Source organism: Pleurodeles waltl, chromosome 8 (genome assembly GCF_031143425.1).
Source record: "Pleurodeles waltl isolate 20211129_DDA chromosome 8, aPleWal1.hap1.20221129, whole genome shotgun sequence".
NCBI classification, from domain to species: Eukaryota; Metazoa; Chordata; class Amphibia; order Caudata; family Salamandridae; genus Pleurodeles; species Pleurodeles waltl.
In genome coordinates, this window is record NC_090447.1 from 607014921 (window position 1) to 607035297 (window position 20377).

The window sequence follows — 20377 nt, forward strand, 5'->3', positions numbered from 1 at the left end:
TATCTTATTTTTTTATATGTGGGGAGCGACCCCTTAGGCAAGGGTTGTTCCCCTGGGGGCAAATTTGTTTTAGGCCATTTCTGCCCCCCTTGGGGCCAGTTAGGCCAATCTGGCCCTGGGGGCGAGGGCAGAAACCACTAGACACCAGGGATTTTTTTTTGCTTATTTTATTTTTTGATATGTGGTAAGCGACCCCTTAGGCAAGTGTGGCTCCCCTGGGGGCAAATTGTCTTTCTCCCACTTCTGCCACCCTTGGGGGCAGATCGGCCTATTTTTATTATGCCAATCTTCCCCCAAGGGGGGGCAGAAACCACTAAACAAAGGGGATTTTTTTTTGTCAATTTCACACAAGAGGAGCGACCCCTTATGCAAGGGTCGTTCCCCTGGGGGGCAAATTTATTTTAGGCCATTTATGCACCACTTCGGGACAGATCGGCCTATTTTTATTAGGGCGATCCGCCCCCATGGGGCCAGAAACCACTAGGCCCGAGGATTTTTTTTTATTGTCCCAATTTCACGCAAGGGGAGAGACCCCTTAGGCAAGGGTCACTCCCCGGGGGGGGGGGATTTATTTTAGGCCATTTCTGCTCCCCTTGGGGGCAGATCAGCCTATTTTTGGAAGGCTCATCTGCCCCCAAGGGGGCAGAAAGCCCACCAGAGACCAGGGAATAAAAAATACAAAAATAGTGGGGTTAGTGGCTACCAACCAGTATGGGCATGGTTATCCCCCACCCCAACTGAAGGGGGTAACAGTCTTTCAGCTCTCCCCCGCACACTAAAACATCTTGTCCAACGGCAGGCAAAAGGACTTTGATTATTTGGGGTTCTGGTTTTACATTTGGGCCATGGACTTTAGAACTCTGCCATGTAGAAAAATCCACAAGACCTAGACACATCTGAAAACTAAACATTTGGGCGAGTCCAGGGTGGTGTGCTTCACATGCACCCCACACCATTTTCTTACCCACAATGCCCTGCAAACCTCCAACTTTGCTGGAAAGCACACATTTTTTCCACATTTTTGTGTTGGAACTTTCCGGAATCTGCAGGAATCCCCAAAACTCCTACCACCCAACATTGTCTCATCTATGCTGATAAAAAATCTTCCCCACTTGTCAGCCTAGAAATGTTTTTTTGTTCAAACTGCCCTTTTGGATCCGCTTTGGTTTCCCCCTCAATTTCGACATGTTTTTGGCTCTTCCCTGTCACAGGCAATTGGCCCGCCTAGACAAGTGAGGCATCATTTTTACCGGGAGACTGAGGGGAACGTTGGGCTGTAGGAAATTTGTCCTGGTGCCACACAGAAATGTGGGAAAATGTGATGTGTTCATGTTGTGTTTTGGAGCATTTCTTGTCGCGAGCACTAGGCCTGCCCGCACAAGTGAGGTACCATTTTTAGTAGGAGACTTGGGGGAACGCTGGGTGGAAGGAAAGTTGTGGCTCCTCTCAGATCAGAACTTTCTGTCACCGAAATGTGAGAAGAAAGTGTTTTTTTGGCCAAATTTTGAGGTTTGCAAAGGATTCTGGTTAACAGAGCCTGGTGAGAGCCCCACAAGTCACCCCATCTTGAATTCCACTAGGTGTCTAGGTTTCAAAAATGCACAGGTTTGGTAGGTTTCTCTAGGTGCCGGCTGAGCTAGAGATCAAAATCCACACCTAGGCACTTTCCAAAAAACACGTCAGTTTTCAATGTAAAAATGTGATGTGTCCATGTTGCGTTTCCTGTCGCGGGTGCTAGTGAGGTACCATTTTTATTGGTAGACTTGGGGGAACACAGAATAGCAGAACAAGTGTTCTTGCCCCTCGTCCAGCTCTACATTTTTTCCTTCCAAATGTAAGACAGCGTGTAATAAAGACGTCTATTTGAGAAATGCCCTGTAATACACATTCTAGGATGGGACCCCAGAATTTAGAGATGTGCAAATATCCAGTGCGTCGCAAAACCTTATCTTGTGCCCATTGTGGAAATACAAAGGTTTTCTTGATACCTATTTTTCACTCTTTATATTTCACCAAATGAATTGCTGTATACCCGGTATAGAATGAAAACCCGTTGCAAGGTGCAGCTCATTTATTGGCTCTGGGTACCTAGGGTTCTTGATAAACCTACAAGCCCTATATATACCCGCAACTAGAAGAGTCCAGCAGACGTAACAGTATATTGCTTTCACAAATGTGACATCGCAGGCAAATGTTACAGAGTAAAACGTGGACAAAAATGGTTGGGTTTTTTAGCTCAATTTCAATATTTTTTTCATTTCAGCTGTTATTTTCTGTAGGAAAACCTTGTAGGATCTACACTAATGACCCTTTGCTGAATTCAGAATTTTGTCTACTTTTTAGAAATGTTTGCTCTCCGTGATCCAGCATTTGTTTCAAACCCATTTCAGTCACTAACTTGAAGGAGGCTAAAAGCACAGAAAATAGTAAAAATGGGATATGTGGCAGTAAAATGCCAAAATTGTGTTGAAAAATGTAGTTTTCTGATTCAAGTCTGTCTGTTCCTGAAAACTGGGAATATGGTGATTTTAGCCCCGCAAATCCTTTGTTGATGCCATTTTCAGGGAAAAATCACAAGCCTTCTTCTGCAGCCCTTTTTTCCCATCGTTTTTTTTTTTAAAATGAACTTTTCGCTGTATTTTGGCTAATTTCTTGGTCTCCTTCAGAGGAACCCACAAGCTCTGGGTATCTCTAGAATCCCTGAGATGTTGGAAAAAAGGACGCAAAATTGGCGTGGGTAGCTTATGTGGACAAAAAGTTATGAGGGCTTAAGCGCAAACTGCCCCAAATAGCCAAAAAAAGGACTGGCACCTGAAGGGGAAAAGGCCTGGCAGCGAAGGGGTTAAACAGTAAAAACTATTTTTGGGTAATTGTTCAATGTAGAGGCATACTCTTTGCAATCTGCATCATGCCACATTTTTATATACTACCGAACCAGTCCTCTAGGCTTACAAGACACACGTTAGAGGGGCCAAGCTAATATATATCATAGTCATTTTTCTGCATAGCGAAAGCAGCTTACCTTGCCATTTGTTCCTGGAGTGCTCCTAAACTACAGCCCAGCCTGAGAACAATGATGCTCCTTCTAACCTTATATTACAATTTAGTTCCATTCTGTTTACATTGATTAAAATAATTCACCTTTAAAAACAATCAATACACAGTACCAATACATAAGCAAAAAAACAAGGTATTGAAGACAGTAAATTCATCTCTAGTTTCACAAACACATGAAATCAGCTACGATTTGACCCTAATTGTGACGGCAGATAGTAAATATCAGCCCACTAAGTAACAAATCCTATCATTCAGTAGCATTCTCAACTAAATAAAAGCAGTTCTGCAAGTTTTAAAATCTATGCGTTTTTTTGTGATATATGTGGGTGATATAAATACACACTGTGGCCCAGGTGTGATATTTAACATGCATGTCCCTAGTGCAATTTTGGCACCAACCTTCAACGGCTTTACTGGAAAGTTAAATACACCAACTGGGTGAAACAAATATGAATTTTAGAGAGAAAGCCTACAAACAGTGGCACCGAGGAGCAGCCTCGGTGATGTGCATAGTGACACTGATGTGTGTAGTAAGGCCACGTAAGTGTCATCGGCTCACAGGAAGTTTCCTGAAACTGTTATCCTGTGTAAACAATGGTTTATCTACATTCTGCTGTAACCCACTTCTTTCTTATTTTATCTTGATGTAATTTGCCTATATGTATCACGTCTTCGCTTATCGTCCCTGTGGATTTTGGTTCAGTTTTCGCTGTTTACTTTTTTTACATTATGTAAATAAAGTATATTTTTTAAGTGAAAAAATATTTCTCCTTGCACATTAAGTTCGTGTTTCTCTTGCCACGTTTAATACTAAGGCAGTTATTTTTTCTGTAACTTGAATCGTGATGGACAGTATTTGTGATGTGGAAATATTGTTTACATGGGAACATTGTCTCGAGGGGCACAAAAAGATTCTGCTCTGCCACACATTACAGAAATTCCCTTCCATCATCCCTCACCCAAAACCTATGGCCGAGTATATCCGGAAAATGTATTTGTAATGCTTCCTCACATCCGTTTTAGGAGTGGTTGCAAAATATACTTTTTGCAGAGAGAGAAAGAGGGTGGGGAACTACTTCAATGGTGTGAGAATACTTTACTGAAAGTTGTCATTTTGTCAGTGCCGTAGAAGGTAATATTCGGCAACATTCCTAATTATCTTTAAGCGATGTACTTGCCCAACTATTGCTTAATTAAATTAATGAACCAATTTCACCTCTTTGGCCAAAACACTTACTAGAAACTAGGATATAAGGCGCGCTATTGGTAGAAAAACTCCCAGGAAAAAACACCTAATCAGAACTGACAGTTACTTTTATGTAAACAAGCGCGTTGAAGCCCTGCCTTTACTTGTGCAATTGGCTTGTTTCCCTGAAGTGACAGGGACTCGGTCCTGCCGTCGCGCATGCCCTTGGCTCTTGAAATCTTGGATCGGGCAAACCGCTGGTGGAGAGCTCCTACATGGACAGTGACCGTCCTCCATCTCGCACTAGTGTGAAACAGTGCCAGGGCTGTGCGTGTTTTCACTTTGCCTGGCCCTTTCCTGGCTGTCTTCCTCTTTGAGTCCCCTGAGGGAGGTGGGGGAGGTACTAGGGACGCACTGTGGCTCAGCCCTGCCATTTAGGCGCCTGTTCCCAGCCACTGGAGAGCTGAGACTCCTACCAGGAAGCGGTCACAGGGCAGCCTGTCACACACGGAGGGTTGCCCTGTTCCTGCCGGGCTACGAACTCGCGTGCGTCCTGAGCCAGGCAAAGCAAGGCTTGCGTTCTCGTGGGCACCATTGAGCCCGGGCTGAGAGGCACAGGAGTCTTCCTCTGACAGCAGCAACAGCCTGACGAGGCGTGCGAGGCATGACAGCTGCCCAGCAGTCACAACCAAAACCACGAGGGAAACACTACAGCGAAGCGGGGTGCGTTCTCCTTCCTTTCCCCGTCTTCCCATTTTGATAGAAACTGTCCTATAACACGTGGAACACGAAAACCGAAAGAAGAGCGAACTTGTTTTTCCTCTCACACCCGTTTAGCTCCTTCAAATATTAACTCTTGGAGATTTATTTTCACCTGACCGCTAACCTGCTTCGCTTGATTGCAGGACTACGTTATTAATTTCTGTATTAATTCTCCAGCCACACTCTTTTAATTTCGTTACTCATCATTTATTTCTAATTTTATTATTGGGTTTGTTTTTTTGTTATTTATTAATCCCATCCGTGGCCAACTTTCTTTTATACTTTCTTTAGCTCTTTCTTTCGTACCCAAAGTTATTATCGTCCCAGCTACCACCTTTCATTCCGTTCTTTCTTCATCTCCCCAGCGTCCTCTCTACCCCCCTCATTTCTTCGTTTCTTTCCTTCCTGCATACATCTGACAGCTCGCAAACCTCCACCTGCCTTGCTATAGTCCTGTGCAGCAGCTGCTATGATGTAAACTGACTACCTTTCGGCCACAGCCTACCGGGTGGCGAGGTTGGCACATCTGCCCTTACCGTTGTGCTGCCCATGCAGTGAGCTGGGATGGAGAGCAGCGCCACCTTGTTAACAGCCGTGGAACCTGGCGGAAGCGGGCAGCAGTGTGGAGGCGGCTGCCCAGAAACGGCTGCAGCTTGTGGGGGACTGAGTCCCTCGGAAGAAGGGGGCGCCTCGCACTGTGGCCCAACCCCACCTCGGCAGCGCTCCCTTCGGGTGGTGTACGTACTCAATGACAGCCCCAAGACCGGACCGGCTGGCAGCACAGAGTCTGGAGCCCTGCAGTGCCTGCTGCGAGCCTGTGAGGCTGAGGGGGGGCACCTCAGCAGTGTCAACTTCGGGGAGCTGGACTTCGGAGAGACGGCGGTGCTGGACACCTTCTATGATGCAGGTGAGAAAGGAGGGCACCGAGAGTTGGTGCACGAGCATCAATCAAGGCCTAATTTAACATTGTACTCCGGCTCCACGGTAACCTCTCACAAATGACGCTCGAGGGTGGTCACTAGTTAAGGGGTGGGGGCCTTAGCCCGAGAGGTTACATTTGTATAACCTGACACAATCTCACTGTACGCACTGTAAAACACGCCTGTAGCCCCCCGGCGCACTAAACAGAGCACCGGGAGCCCACATGCCCTGATAGACATCTTCACCAGCTCATAGTTCATACTAAAGAAATATATGCAAACAAGAAAGGTGTAGGTGCACACCATTGTAAACATCAAAGCAGAAATGTGTGCACGTCCCATCATTTCTCTCCAGAGTAATGAGTGTATAAAACAAAAACCTGCGTAATTAAACATCAGCGCGTGTTCCATTCAAAAGCATGCATATCGCTCAATAGGTATATAGACCACACCAAAGGAAAGCGCCCACAAAATAAACCAGAGTAGCGATATATGCATTACATCACAGCCCACACACCAGTGAGATTCACCAAAGCAACGATCAAACAATGAAGAGGCACAGATAAGACACCCAGACTACACCAAGCCATAGCTGCATGTCAGATCACAAAGAGGTGTGCACGAGCACAGACAGATAACAGAAATACACTGCTCCAGGTTGCAGACACCCGAATCCTGTGCACATTAATTATAGACCCGTGTTCGGTGACAGCGCAAGCGACTTGCTCCAAAGGTAGTAAAGCTTATTTCACTGGGCCTTTCACTAAGACAAAGGTCTCTTTCCACAGAGCGTTGCACCAGCAGATACCATGTCCACCACCACCACCACAGAGAGACCTCCAAAAAACAAAACGAGTCTCATATCACATCGGATTTTAGATGAATAAGCATGCCTTGAGACTATTCCAAAGAGAAGGCACAAGCTCACCCAACAAAACATGGAATATACGTAAGACACACCAGTCTACAAAGAAATGCACAAACAAATTTACAGAGAGATGCACCAGCACAGAGGCTGGACCATAATTTCATCAGCACATAAGCTACAGAGAGCTGAGCCAGCTCACAGAGATAGCCACCATCACACCAAGGGGCATATTTACAAGCCCCTTTTGCCCCTTAACGCTGCTGTAGTGTCATTTTATTTGACGCTACAGCAGCGCTAACCGGTCCTCCACCCTGCGCTATATTTACAAAGTGGCACAATGCTATCACTATACCCACGACAAGGTATAATGTATGCAAGGGGGGCGTTCCCCGCAGGGAGGCCCAAATAAATAGTGCAGTGAAATTTGCAAGATTTCACTGCCCCATTCTAGCATAATTGTTTAATGCCTGCTCAGGGCAGGCGTTAAAGTGATGCTAGGCTATTTCCTATGGGACTCCCGGAGCTTTGCTGGACTACAGTCAAAATTTTGGCGCTGGTCCAGCAAAGCGCTACAAAAGTATAACAAATTTTGACACTATTGTGCTAACTAAGCCATGGTGTTGTTAGGGGGGCGACGCAAGGAAACTGGCGCATCAGAGCCGATGTGCCAGTACCTTGTAAATATGCCCCTAAAAGGTGAGACCACACTTAGGTGTGCTAGCACACAAACCACTGGAAGACAGGAAGCTTCTTCTACTGTCAAAATACCAAACTACATAGAGTTGTGACAGCAAAAGGCCTACAAAGAAAGTCACCTGTGCAGAATCCTGAACTTAGACTAGTGGCAGCACACAAATCACAGAGAGAAGCACTACATAGATCAGAGACCCCAGAGAAGAGACCTGATAGCACACAGACCACGGAGAGATACATCAACAAATAGTCCGCAGCAAGCCATCTTCACGTTCAGGGTCCAGGCTACTGAGGGAAACCACCAGCTCCGCACCACGTGAGATAAATCAACACAAAGATCACAGAGAAATGCACCAAAACAGAGGGCACACCACAGAGAACTATCAGCACACAGATCACAAACTGGTATTCGAACACAGACCACACAGAGATCCACCTCCATAGTCAGACATCAGGCCACAGTGAGTTGTGCCACAACACAGACCACAGAAAGCCACCTGCATAGGCAGAGTCCAGCTCAAGAGAGATCCAACAACACAGAGACCACAAAGGGATGCACCACCTCAGAGGCCAGGGTGCAGAGAGGGACCATCACCCGGGCCATAGAACGATGCACTAACCCACTGGCCTGAAACAGACACCAGCACAGTTAGAGGGCACACCACAGAGAGATACACCAGCACAGTCAGAGGCCAGGCTAAAGAGTGATACACCCGAACAGTCCAAGGCCAGACCGCAGCGACATGTGCCAGCACACAGAGGTAAGCAAAGACACCGCCAAGGGGCGTTTGGCTGTGGAGAGAGATAGTAAGCAGGGGTGCCTGATTTCCAATTACTGTACTTGCCATGTTTCAGGGAATTAGCCAGTCTCTAGGGAGAGGTTCAAGTGTAATTAAGTTTTGGCTTCCTGTCAAATCCTCCCGTATAAGATTAATTTCACAGGATGATTCCATGAGGATCGAGTTCTGTAGTTTCAGTAAAACATTCTTTTAAGAAAAGAGCAACGTAACCTTTTAACAATATTCCTGACCCAAAATATTAACAGCACCAACCACCAATGAAACGTTTTCGCAGACAGAGTGCTATACTTTGACCTCCTTTGAATTTCAGGGTTGATGCAATACACAGTTTACAGTTGTGGTTCCGGGACCTGCAGCCAGCGCTGGTGCTCGATTATCAGAATATAAATATGTGTATGTGTCAACAAGTAAACATGTACCCATCCCATTAAAGGTGCTCTGACCTCCACAGTCCGCTGTTCAACAGGGCGGGGTTCAGTACGGCCACAAGGGGGGTCAACATGCGCAGGCGCAGCCAGGAAGGGGACATTTCTTTTGGGGGCTAACATTTAAAAATAATTCCTGGGGGAACCCCGCGTCAACAGAACCACTAACACGTCTTCTCTTTCCGAAAGTGAAAAACAATACAGTATATCGTGTGTTTGATGTAAATTCATTAAGCCCTTCTCCCGCCCTTTTAAGTAAGGTGGGACGTTCAGATAGGAAACTCATTCTGTGCAGCGTCTAGAAAACCAAGAGCTGCTGAATGCTGAGCGCTCCCAGCAGCTAGTGCGCATCAGTCTTACCGGAACGTCCCCAAGATGCATTTCTTTATTGTGGCATTAATTAGGAGTGAGCATAGGTGAATACGGTGGATTTGCCCACTGTTGATAGAATGTGGAACGACTTGCCTGGCAAGCTACTTCATTTCCCGAAATTGTGATAACCTTGACAGCTTCACCTGAACCATTGCGAGGTGTTGAATTCACCTCGAGCCTCTTTAATCCACTACCTGACACTGCCTGCCATTGTCTTTTGCAGGTCCTTCTTTCTCCCTTCGTGCCGGATTTTTCCCTCTTTCTCTCCTCTTTCTTTCCCATTTGTGTGTTTTTCTCTCCCTTGCTTGCAGTCAATATCAGATGAGGAAAAGTAAGTGCCGGCCCCCAAAAATGGTGCCCGGTGGGCCCCACCGGCGGGAAACATCCTTTTTTACGACTTTATTTTCCCGAAAGTCGTGGTTAACGAAAGCGCAACAACGCTTTTTTTAACCACGACTCCGGTTTTTTGAGCCTTAACTACGTATGTTCTGAACAACGAACATGCGTGGTTAAGGTACAAAGAAGGGAGTTGGCGAAGGTAAGTGGTGGGTTTAGGGTTTGGGGAGGGGGTGGGGGGTTTTAGGTTTTGGGGTGGGGTTGGGGGGTGGGGCGTTTTTGGTTTTGGGGAGTGGGTGGGGGGTTAGGGGGTTTTAGGTTTTGGGGTGGGGTTGGGGGGTGGGGCGTTTTTAGTTTTGGGGAGGGGGTGGGGGGTCGGTGGGTTTTAGGTTTTGGGGTTGGTTTGGTGGGGTGGGGCGTTTTTGGTTTTGGGGAGGGGGTGGGGGGTTAGGGGGTTTTAGGTTTTGGGGTGGGGTTGGGGGGGTGAGGCGTTTTTGGTTTTGGTGAGGGGGTGGGGGTTAGGGGGTTTTAGGTTTTGGGGTGGGGTTGGGGGGATGGGGCGTTTTTGGTTTTGGGGAGGGGGTGGGAGGTTGGGGGTTTTAGGTTTTGGGGTGGGGGGTCAGGGGGATTTAGGTTTTGGGGTGGGGTTGGGGGGTGGGGCGTTTTTGGTTTTGGGGAGGGGGTGGGGAGTCAGGGGGTTTTAGGTTTTGGGGTGGGGTTGGGGGGGTGGGGCATTTTTGGTTTTGGGGAGGGGGTGGGGGGTCAGGCGGTTTTAGGTTTTGGGGTGGGGTTGGGGGGGTGGGGTGAGGGATGTAGGGTGAATGGTGCCTATTACTAATACTTTTATCAGGAAGGCCTTTACAACGAAATATCGTTGTTAATGCATTCGTGGTAAAATCAATAGTAGTAGCAACGAGGTCGGTGTTCCGACCTCGTTGTTAAGGCAGTAGGTGTTTTTGAAGTTGTTGTTTCGTCGTACAATCCCCACCGGCTACCACTGGCTCAAATTAAGCATTGGCTTTGGCATATGGACATACAACATTGTGGAATTCATAGAGCCAAACCAAAAATGTCCCCGCTCTTATGCTGGAGTGCACTGGCTAAAAAATGTCATATGTAGCTAAGCATTCGGGGTTGTGGCATTGTGGAAGTTTCCAAAAGTAAAATATACAAACACTGATGAATACCGAGAGGAGCTTATGTTGACTCTAAATTATGTTGTGCTTCCCGTCTGATTGCTTCACTCTGTCCATTAAAATCAATGAAATGTTCTTAATAGCCCTCTCCACCTTTTGCCTCTCACTCTTTGACTCTAGACATAAACTCATCTAGAGAATTCATATTTATTTGTGTTATTTTGAAAACCCACCAAGCCATCGCACAAAATCATTAGAGTGCTTTAAGTAGGTGTGCAGGATGGGGGTGTGGGGAGTGGATTGATTTATGTAGAGAGGCAATCAGACACTAAGGCCCATATGTATACTTTTTTTGCGCCGCATTTGTGTCTCTTTTGGACGCAAAAGCGGTGCAAACTTACAAAATATAATTGTTTTTTGTAATTTTGCGCCACTTTTGAGTCAAAAAGTGACTTAAATGTGGCACAAAAAAAGAATAAATATGGGCATGAAAGTGCATAGTGTCCCTTGGAGAGATCCCTCACCCAAATGTTGATAAACAATGATAAAGCTTTAGATGATTCAGGGATATCTGAGGGTCTGGGATGATGAAGGGTAGCAACATCTAAGGAGTCTGACTGCAGGACAACTTGTTCATATTGTACCTTTAGGGACAGACATAAAAGCCAATAGAACAAATCAGACTATTCCTATAGATACATAAGCAAAATCTTACCTCTAACCATTAGACCCAGGTTGCAAACCAATGCTTTAACTTGCTATGATACCATGTGGCATATTTCTTACCTTTGAAAACAAGTATTGGTAACTGGGTGATGAAGAAGCCTACACTGCGGTGCGAAGGGGGACAATGGGACGTGCGGTGACAGGTCACGGTGCAGGCAGCGGCTCGGTGACTGTGTCATGCAGCGCTGGTGAGACCAGGGCTGAGGGATGAAGTAGAGCAGTGCAAAATGTGGTGTCTCCAGGTCACAGCGCAGGTAGCAGCATCGTCGTTGCTGAAGCAATGTCATAGGTAGAGACGAGGCTGGCTCTGTGCGGCACCCACGGGGTGTTTGTTGAAGACACTGGAGTCGATGGCGCTGGTGTCAGTTGACCGGGGCTGCGGTGCAGGACTGTGCTTCGTGTGCCTCATGAGTGGTGTCCACAGGCCAGGATGTAGGCAGCGGCGCTAGTGTCAGCGTGGAGCATCATCATAGGGGATGTCAAGGCTGCAGTGTGAGCAAGGCGATGTGGAGTGCAGGGCCCACAGGTCATGGTGCAAGTAGTGGCTCGGTGACGGCATCAGGTGGCGTCATTGGTGAGACCAGGGTTGTGGTGTGATGTGGGGCATGGCTCCATGTGGCATTGTCAGGTCACAGTGCAGGCAGTGGCTTCCTTGACGGCGTCACAGTGTTTTTCTTCTGTTGCAGAACAAAACACACAGTTCCCAGTGCTGTAGGCAGATGAAGCTGAAGTCTTTGACAACCCTGAGACTTCCAACAGTTGGCAAGCTCTACTCCAAGCCGTTAGAGAAACTTCACAAGCAGGATACACTGCAAAGTCCAGTCTTTGCCCTCTTTAACGCAGAAGCAGTAACTGCAGGCCAACCCATCAAAGCACACACGGCAAAGGGGCAGTACCCCTCTGCCAGCTCTTCAGCTCTTCAGCTTGGTAGAGGTTCCTCTTGATCCAGAAGTGTTAAAAGTCTGGGGTTTTAGGTTCACTACTTATACCCAGTTCTGCCTTTGAAGTAGGAAAACTTCAAAGGAAAGTCTCTGTTGTTGACAAGAACATTCCTTGCCCAGGCCTGGCCCCAGACACACACGAGGGGGTCAAAGATTGTGTGAGTGCAGGCACAGCCCTTTCAGGTGGAGGTGACCACCCCTCCCTCCACTCTAGCCCAGACGGCCCGTCAGGATATGCAGGCTACACCAGCTTCCTTTGTGACACTGTCTAGTGGAGATTCACAAACAGCCCAACTGTCATTCTGACCTGACATGGAATGCACAAGCAGGCACAGGCACAGAATGGTTAAGCAAGAAAATGCCTACTTTCTAAAAGTGTCATTTTCAAACTGACTATCTAAAAACCAACTTTACCAAAAGATGTATTTTTAAGTTCTGAGTTCAGAGACCCCAAACTCCATATCTCTATCTGCTCTCTATCTGATCCCCATGGGAGACCTCACTTAAAATATATTGAAAGGCAGTCCCCATGTTACCCTATGAGAGGGATAGCCCTTGCAACAGTGAAAAACGAATCTGGCCGTATTTCACTGTTAGAACATGTAAAACACATCAGTGCATGTCCTACCTTTGACATACACTGCACACTTCCCATGGGGCTACCTGGGGCCTAGCTGAGGGGTGACTTACATGTACAAAAAGGGAACGTTTGGGCCTGGAAAGTAAGTACACTTGCCAGGTCGAATTGGCAGTTTAAACCTGCTCACACAGACACTGCAGTGGCAGGTCTGAGACATGTTAACAGGGCACAATCAGTGCTGCAGGCCCACTAGTAGCATTTGTTTTACAAGCCATGGGCCCCTTTGGTGCGATTTACTAGGGACTTACCAGTAATGAAGATATTCCAACCATGGATAAACCAATCACCATTACAATTTACATAGGGAGAACTTGCAGTTTAGCATCGATCTGCAATGGTAACATGCTCAGAGACAATAAACCAGCAAAAACAAATCAGAAAAAATAGGAGAGAGAAGACAAAAAGTTTGGGTATAACCCTGCAAAATGGGCCATTTCCAACACTCAAACATTTTAAGTCACTGAAGTCTATTAGATCTCCAACTCTTGAAACTCCTACAAAGTCCCACAGTCTTAAGCACTCCATTTGACATGTTTTCTTCAAATAATTTCTTTCTCACAATTGGTTCTTTCTGGTGATCTTACCTCTCCAGATAGGCTGGTGGTAGCTCTCTCCCACACCATAATCACTGTTTGTGTAGCTAATGGTAGATTTTCTTCCCTTCACCCTGCTATGAACAAATCAGATATGTTGGTTTCGCTATCGCCTGTCTACATAGTTGTATAACTGGATCATTGATCTTGGAGCACACCCAGTCATTGAATAGCAGTTGAGAGACCAATTGAAAGCCCCTTATTTCTGGAAGTGCAATCCCACCTTCAAAAACATATTTGTACAAGGCTTTCACTGCGATCCTAAGAGGTTCACCATCCCACAGTCAGAGGCGCAGCTCTCTCTCTCTCTCTTTCTCTTTCTCTCTCTCTCTCTCTCTCTCTTTCTCTCTCTAGCTTTTTCATACAGAATTTGGTACTATAAATGGGGTATTTTGTAGCCTGTTTAATATTTTCAGTAAGGCTATTGTAAGACATTGGATTAGTATTTGGAGTGGGTGACTACCCACCTCATAAAAATCACAACCCTTGTCAGGGTGAACCTACAAAGCCACCTGGTAGCTATGACATAGTTTAGACTGGCTTAACTTAGGGACATTTGTAAAATACATATGCAGCACCAAAACAGTAATAAAGTCTAAATGCAAATCAATCCCAATTCCAATCTCAATTAGAAACCTAGAGAACAATTTAATAAACAAAATGACACCAAAATGACAAACATCCATTAAGGCAAACCAGAGTTATGAATTGTTAAAGTTTAAGAAGAAAAAGCTCTAACAAGAACAAAGTACACAATTTGAGACTGACTGCATTGGAGCTTGTTCGGCTACACCAACGAGTTTTGTCCTGGTCAAAGAACTTAGCTTCTGTGTTAGGGCCTGATTTAAATGTTGGAGGTGTCTGTCCTTCGTCAAACCCCCAATGGAGTATACACACTGCCAACATAATTGCCCACCCACCTGATTTAACAGCGGGCACACCATAGGTTTGGCAACAGCAGCAAAAACTATGCCACTGTCATAGCAAGACCTCACTGAAGGCCCAACGGAGGAAGGTCTGCTGGAGAAATTACTGTATGTGCTCCCACCCAATCAGGATGGGTAGACATTTAGCCATTGTTTTGGCCCTGTAACGGGGGTATAGGCAAACCTTGGCAGTGAGGGACAATGACAAACAAATAATGTTCCTGCCGCCATTGGAGATGGCTCCCATAGCTAGGAGAGCATTACTTTTTTATTTTTGAAATTAAAATCCCAAATAAAATAAGAATGCGGTTTGGTGCAGAGATGCATCATATTGACAGAGCCTTGAGCCAAACAGAGGATTACTCTGACAGGAACCACCAGCTTGTTATATCCCTATAGATTGAACAGGAGGTCAGCCTTATGACCCTTAGAGTCCACTTCTTGTACTGGGTAGAAGAGGGAGCAGGTCAGGTTCTTCAGGGCTCCTCTCATGTAATTGACAATAGTTCCAGTCCTCTGCAGATCTTCTGCAGCTCCAGGGGTGTTCTCCTGTGGGTGCCTGGAGGTGCTTTGTTTATGTCTGTCATGAGCTAGTGGATGAGAATGACCCCTGGGCACACCCTGACAAATGAGGTAAATGCTCCGTGGCCAACCCTCCCCACTTTGGAGGTGCCATGTTTATGTCTGTCATAGGCTAGTGGGTGAGAATGACCCCTGGGCACACCCAAACAAATGAGATAAATGCTCTGTGGCCAACCCTCCCCACTTTGGGCATTTTTAAGATGGCAAAAGTTGTCAGCTGCACTGAACATTGGTTCCTGGGCGTGTGAATGGGGAGTGTACTGTGGTGGTCCTAGTGTCCACCCACATTTAACACTAAAAGTGTTTGAGGCAGCCACTGTACCTGGAGCAAACCAAGAGACAGAGTTTGGATAGGACAAAAGCAGAGTCCCTCAGCAACCAGACAGTGGCTCTACAAGAACTGCCTTGGCATCCTGTTCACTCCCATTTCAAGTGTGCCCCAAGGGTTATATTGTATTTGTAAACTGTATTTATCTAGAGCTTACTGCCCCTAATGAGGCACTGAAGCACTTAATGGCGAGTAGCACGCAACTCCGGAACACAAGGTTAGGGATAAGAAACTAGTCGATTAGCAAAAAGTGTTTTTTGTTTCTTTGTGGATTAGTTGTGGTGTGTTAAGTTAGTACTCATTGAGATCTCATGCATTTACTTTATTGTTTTGAAAGGGATGGATTAAATATATGTGAACCCATCAGACCTGTCAGGCAGGTTTTGGCACTCAGCAAGACTTGACACTATAGTAGCGAAGAGTCGCAGCCCCCTTACACCATATTGAGAGGAGTCATGTCTCCCCATTCAGGTCAGCCTATTGTTTGTTCCTGCGAGGCATTTCAAACCTATTCACACCTATTCAAGACTTATTACTGGCCGGGAAAAGCTAAAGAGTCAGTTCAAATTATCTTCCAGGAACTTCAGGCATGAAAAAGTTAACTTTCTAAAAGTTACTTTTCCTTAATATTTTACCAAATCCGACTTTACCATTGAATTGGATTTATAAAAACTATTAAAATTGTTCTTTAATTATTTTTCTTGATTTTTCCTTTTCAGAGATACAGTATTAGTGTTTCTCTATGGGTCGGCCAGCCTTCCTACAGTAAAAATAGGTTTTGGTGGCAGTCACTGTAAGGACATAGTAGCTTTACATTTTGAATACTATGCATCCTGCCTTGTGGGTTACAAGGCCTATTTAGGGTTGACTTATTAATATTTCAATATTTAAATTTGATGGATAGAATTGTAGTTTTTGCAATGCTACGGTCAAATTTTAAGCTAGGCTGGAAGCCATGTTTGCACTGCCACACTACTGGATGGTATAATAGATGCTACAGTCCTCTAACGGCATTTAATTTACAGACCTTAGGTTCACCTTGTACCATATATTAGGAGCTAGTAGGCAAGTTAAATATACCAATTAGGAATATTCTGATTCAACCATGGTTAAAGGGGAGCATGGGTACTTTATTACCGGTTATCAGGGGTAAAGGGCACAGAGTTATAAAACCAGCAAAAACATATGCTCCAACAAAAGGCAAAATATCTAGGATGATAACTAAAAGGTGGATTCCCTATTGTTATTATTAAAAAATCACTGCTCTATCTAATTTTGTCAGCAATAACGTGTATTCCATCTAAACATTGTCTCGAAGTAAAGTCTCGTAAGTAAAGCCTCTCAGGACTAATCACAAAAGTAAGTAACTTCACAAAATCTGAGTGTAAAGTACACATCTCCATTCCAGAAGCAGGAACGTAGACAATTTTATGAGTATAAGCTACTACTGCCAAAAAGGAACAGCAGCAAGTCCATCACCACACTGAAACTGCAACACCCTCCCATAGAAAATGGATTGAAAAAAGTACAAGCCCATTGCTATTCACAAACTGCATTTCTGTAGTTACTACAACTGCAAAAAGAACCCACAACAGTTGTAAATGTACTCCAGCATAGAGCTGGGTTAAATCCAGCAATATACATGGCTATCCAGTGGTACTGCCTCACCCTCCCATAGAAAATACTAGCAGTAGGTACTTAAAATAAATTCCCGTAGGAAGTAATATTGCATTTTTTAAACTAAATAAAAATAAATGCATTTTCTTTAAAGTTAAACAAAATGTCTATAAAAAACAATACCTTAAGATAATTTAGTAACTTATGTAAAGGTAAAAATGAATGTAATATTAGTATTTAGTGAAAAAAATTTAATCTAATTAATTCCGCACATCACTTTGAACCAGCTTTAATAAACATTAATATACATTTGTTGAAAATATATATATATTTTAAATTTAATATATTCAAAATAATCATTTTTTAAATTCAAAATTAAGTTGTTAATGCTGTCATTTTTTAAAATATTGTTTTATATTTAAAATAAATATATAACAATAATTAACATTAATATTCAATATAAAAATAGTTTTTTCCTAATTATTTTAAGCTTTTAAAATACTTTTCATTTTTTTCCTTTAGCTCATGATAGGGAGACCCTGATTGCAGAGATCTCTGCCAAGCATATGGAATATCAAATGAGGTCATAAAATCACTACTAGTGGTCACTGTACGGTTGTATTTGATGTTTTTACTGATTCCACTTCCTCTTTCAGGAGTGGGAACATGTACGTCTTTACACTTCCAAATGGTGAACAGTCAAAAGTAGTAAAGTTATTCAAATGTTTAAGAGTAAATTTACTTGCTGTAAATCAACAAGTGTAAATTTAGCTTTGTGATTAAGGCCTGTACTCTTTCATTGTCATTATCAGACTTGATTGGTTAAAACATGACTCTGGCAGAACTCATGATCTTCGACCTACTTGAGAGACCTTTATAAGAATGTATCAAAAACACTTCTCAACTGTTTATGAAGTGGAACTCTAACTACTGTGTAAGTCTTTTTCTGCAAGAAAATATAACATTACAAATTGTTATGATTTTCTATGTACTCCATTCTGCATATTATGTTTTACAACATGTACTACTTAATGTTACCTTTCTGGCACCTGATACTCTGGAAAGTACTCTTTTACCCTTGTGGGTAAAGTTTCTTCTGTAAAAAACTGCAAAAAATATATACTGAAAAGACAGTAGTTGAGGGCACTAATGGAATTCATGTTGGGAAACTACCTTACTCCTATTGTAAACATAATACATAGCTTGAATGGTGCCCTGATGCATTTTACTTCGATTGAAAGTTGGCAAATAAGAAAATTGTCAAAACTCTTTTCTGGTACATCTGTGGATTTAATTCCCAAGTCGCCTTAGGGTCTGTCTGTAACTCTCAACTTAACAAACAACATCAAAACCTAGTGATGTGTTTTGAATCTGTAGCATTACGGAATAAAATACAATATCAAGCCATTGATTGTATGATTGTATCCGTGCAAGGACCTGCACCTTTCTGTGTCAATCACAACCTGCAGGAGAGTGTCCCCTTCATGTAGCACAGAATCTTGCTGGTAGACGTATTACCTCTTTTAAGGTATCACAATCCTGCAACACAATATCAACTAGAATCTCTTGGCATGCAGTATAGTATCCATTTCATTCTGCACTGAGCACAATATTGGAAAATACTGCCAGTTGTGCCTAGCAGACTAAGGCCCATATTTATACTTTTTGATGCAAAACGCAGTTTTGCACCAAAAAGTATAGCGCCGGCTTGCGTCATTCCAGAGCGCAAGCCGGGTGCTGAATTTATGGAATGCCGCAAGCCGGCACAAAGGGTGGGCTAGCGTAAAAAAAATTATGTTAGCCGGGTGGGGGTGGCGGTATGGCAAAAGGGGGGTTTGGCACCAAAAAATGACATTAGGCGGTTAGAGGCAAAAAAATGCCTCTAACCAGCTAAACGTCATTTTCTGACCGAAAACCATCCATACCGCATGACTCCTGTCTTAGGAAAGACAGGAGTCATGCCCAACACCACAGTGGCCAGCACAGGGGACCAGTGTCCCCTGGGCATGGCTATTGCATCCTGTGCCATGCTGGGGCCCCAAGTTGGGCCACGATGGCACTTTAATTTAAAAAGAACAAAAACTTACCTATACTTACCCTACTTATCTGGGATGGGATCCCCCATCCTCTGGTGTCCCTCTGGTGTGGGTGGGGGTTTTCCAGGGCTTGAGGAGGGCACCTGTGGACCCATTCCATGGTGTTCAACTATGGAAATGGGTCCACAGATCCCCTAATGCCTGGTCTGACCAGGCGTTAAATAATGGTGCAAAGCAAGCTTTGCACCATTATTTAGCCCCTCCTCCCACCCATGCGTCATATTAGCACAGGGGGATAAATATGGCGCTATGGGGTTAGCACCATTATTTAGATGGAAATGCCTACCTTGCATCTCATTGACGCAGGGTTGGTTCACGCATCCAAAAAATGGTGCAAACTCCTATATTTTGACGTAAGATGGGTCTAACGTCAAAATATAAAGATGGAGTTAGTTTTGCACCGAATTTGCGTAAGAGTAAATGACTCCAATTCGGTGCAAATGGAGTATAAATATGCCCCCAAATCTGCTAGGTAAAAACTAATGCTTTAGAAAACAAAAAAAATTGAAAGTACTAGTCCATGAGGCTAAACTTTTTAATGAATATCTTCTTGCAAAGGGAGCGCAGTCCCTACAGCATTTTAGGCAAGTAAACCCTAGTGATATCCGAAAAATTGATGAAACCTCAATTTTTCTAAACTTCACAGCCAAGGCTGGCTTTAGTGCTGGCGGTGTCCAGTGGTACAATCATTTTTGGTGCCCCAACCCATGAGCTCCTCCTCAGATTCCTTCACTACCATCAGGCAAATGTGCCCCTCGTCTCTCCATAACTGCTCTCTCACATACATTTTATTTGTTTTAAGCATTGGTAAAGGCTGGAATTACTAATAAGAATATGTAGCTACCCAAACTAACCCTTTTTAGCAATACTAGGAATAGATAATGAAAGACTGGGGGGAAAACATAATGTTCTAACCTATTTTATACAGTTTGCATGACAGTTCACAACAGTCACTGTTCTACATTAGGGTTATATCTCATGAACTTCGGTATCAAAATAATGTCTGTGACAATGGCAGTAATCCACTCAGCTATCTAAATAAAATATTGATCTGTTCTGTACGTGTTTTTTACAGCAGGCATATTAACCCTCTATGCTACTTTATGGCGAGTCAACCCTGCCACTAGACAATCTCTTTCTCTAGCAGGAACATTAATTACAAGAGTTATCTTGACATGTTTATTCCTGCTTAAAAGCTGGACACAAGGAACTCTGCAGCAGGTGGTTTTCAAATCTTAAGTTATTGGTAAACAAAGAGCCCATCTTGAGGTCAGCACCCCCTCACCAGGTCAGCACCCAGTGCAGTTGCACCAGGTGCACTTCCCTAAAGCCGACTCTCCTCCCAGACACAAAGGGCCACATGTACAAAGTAT

At 44.3% G+C, this 20377-nt stretch overlaps 1 protein-coding gene across 1 annotated transcript in view; it reads left to right on the forward strand.

Annotated features, from left to right (window-relative positions):
• Positions 1–5449: 5449 nt before the first annotated feature.
• Positions 5450–20377, forward strand: part of MAP3K15 (mitogen-activated protein kinase kinase kinase 15) — a 1103876-nt gene continuing 1088948 nt past the window's right edge. Inside the window, exon 1 of the mRNA XM_069204696.1 lies at positions 5450–5912. Coding sequence (XP_069060797.1) covers positions 5570–5912 — 343 coding nt within the window. The 5' untranslated portion in view covers positions 5450–5569. The remainder of the gene's footprint in view (positions 5913–20377) is intronic.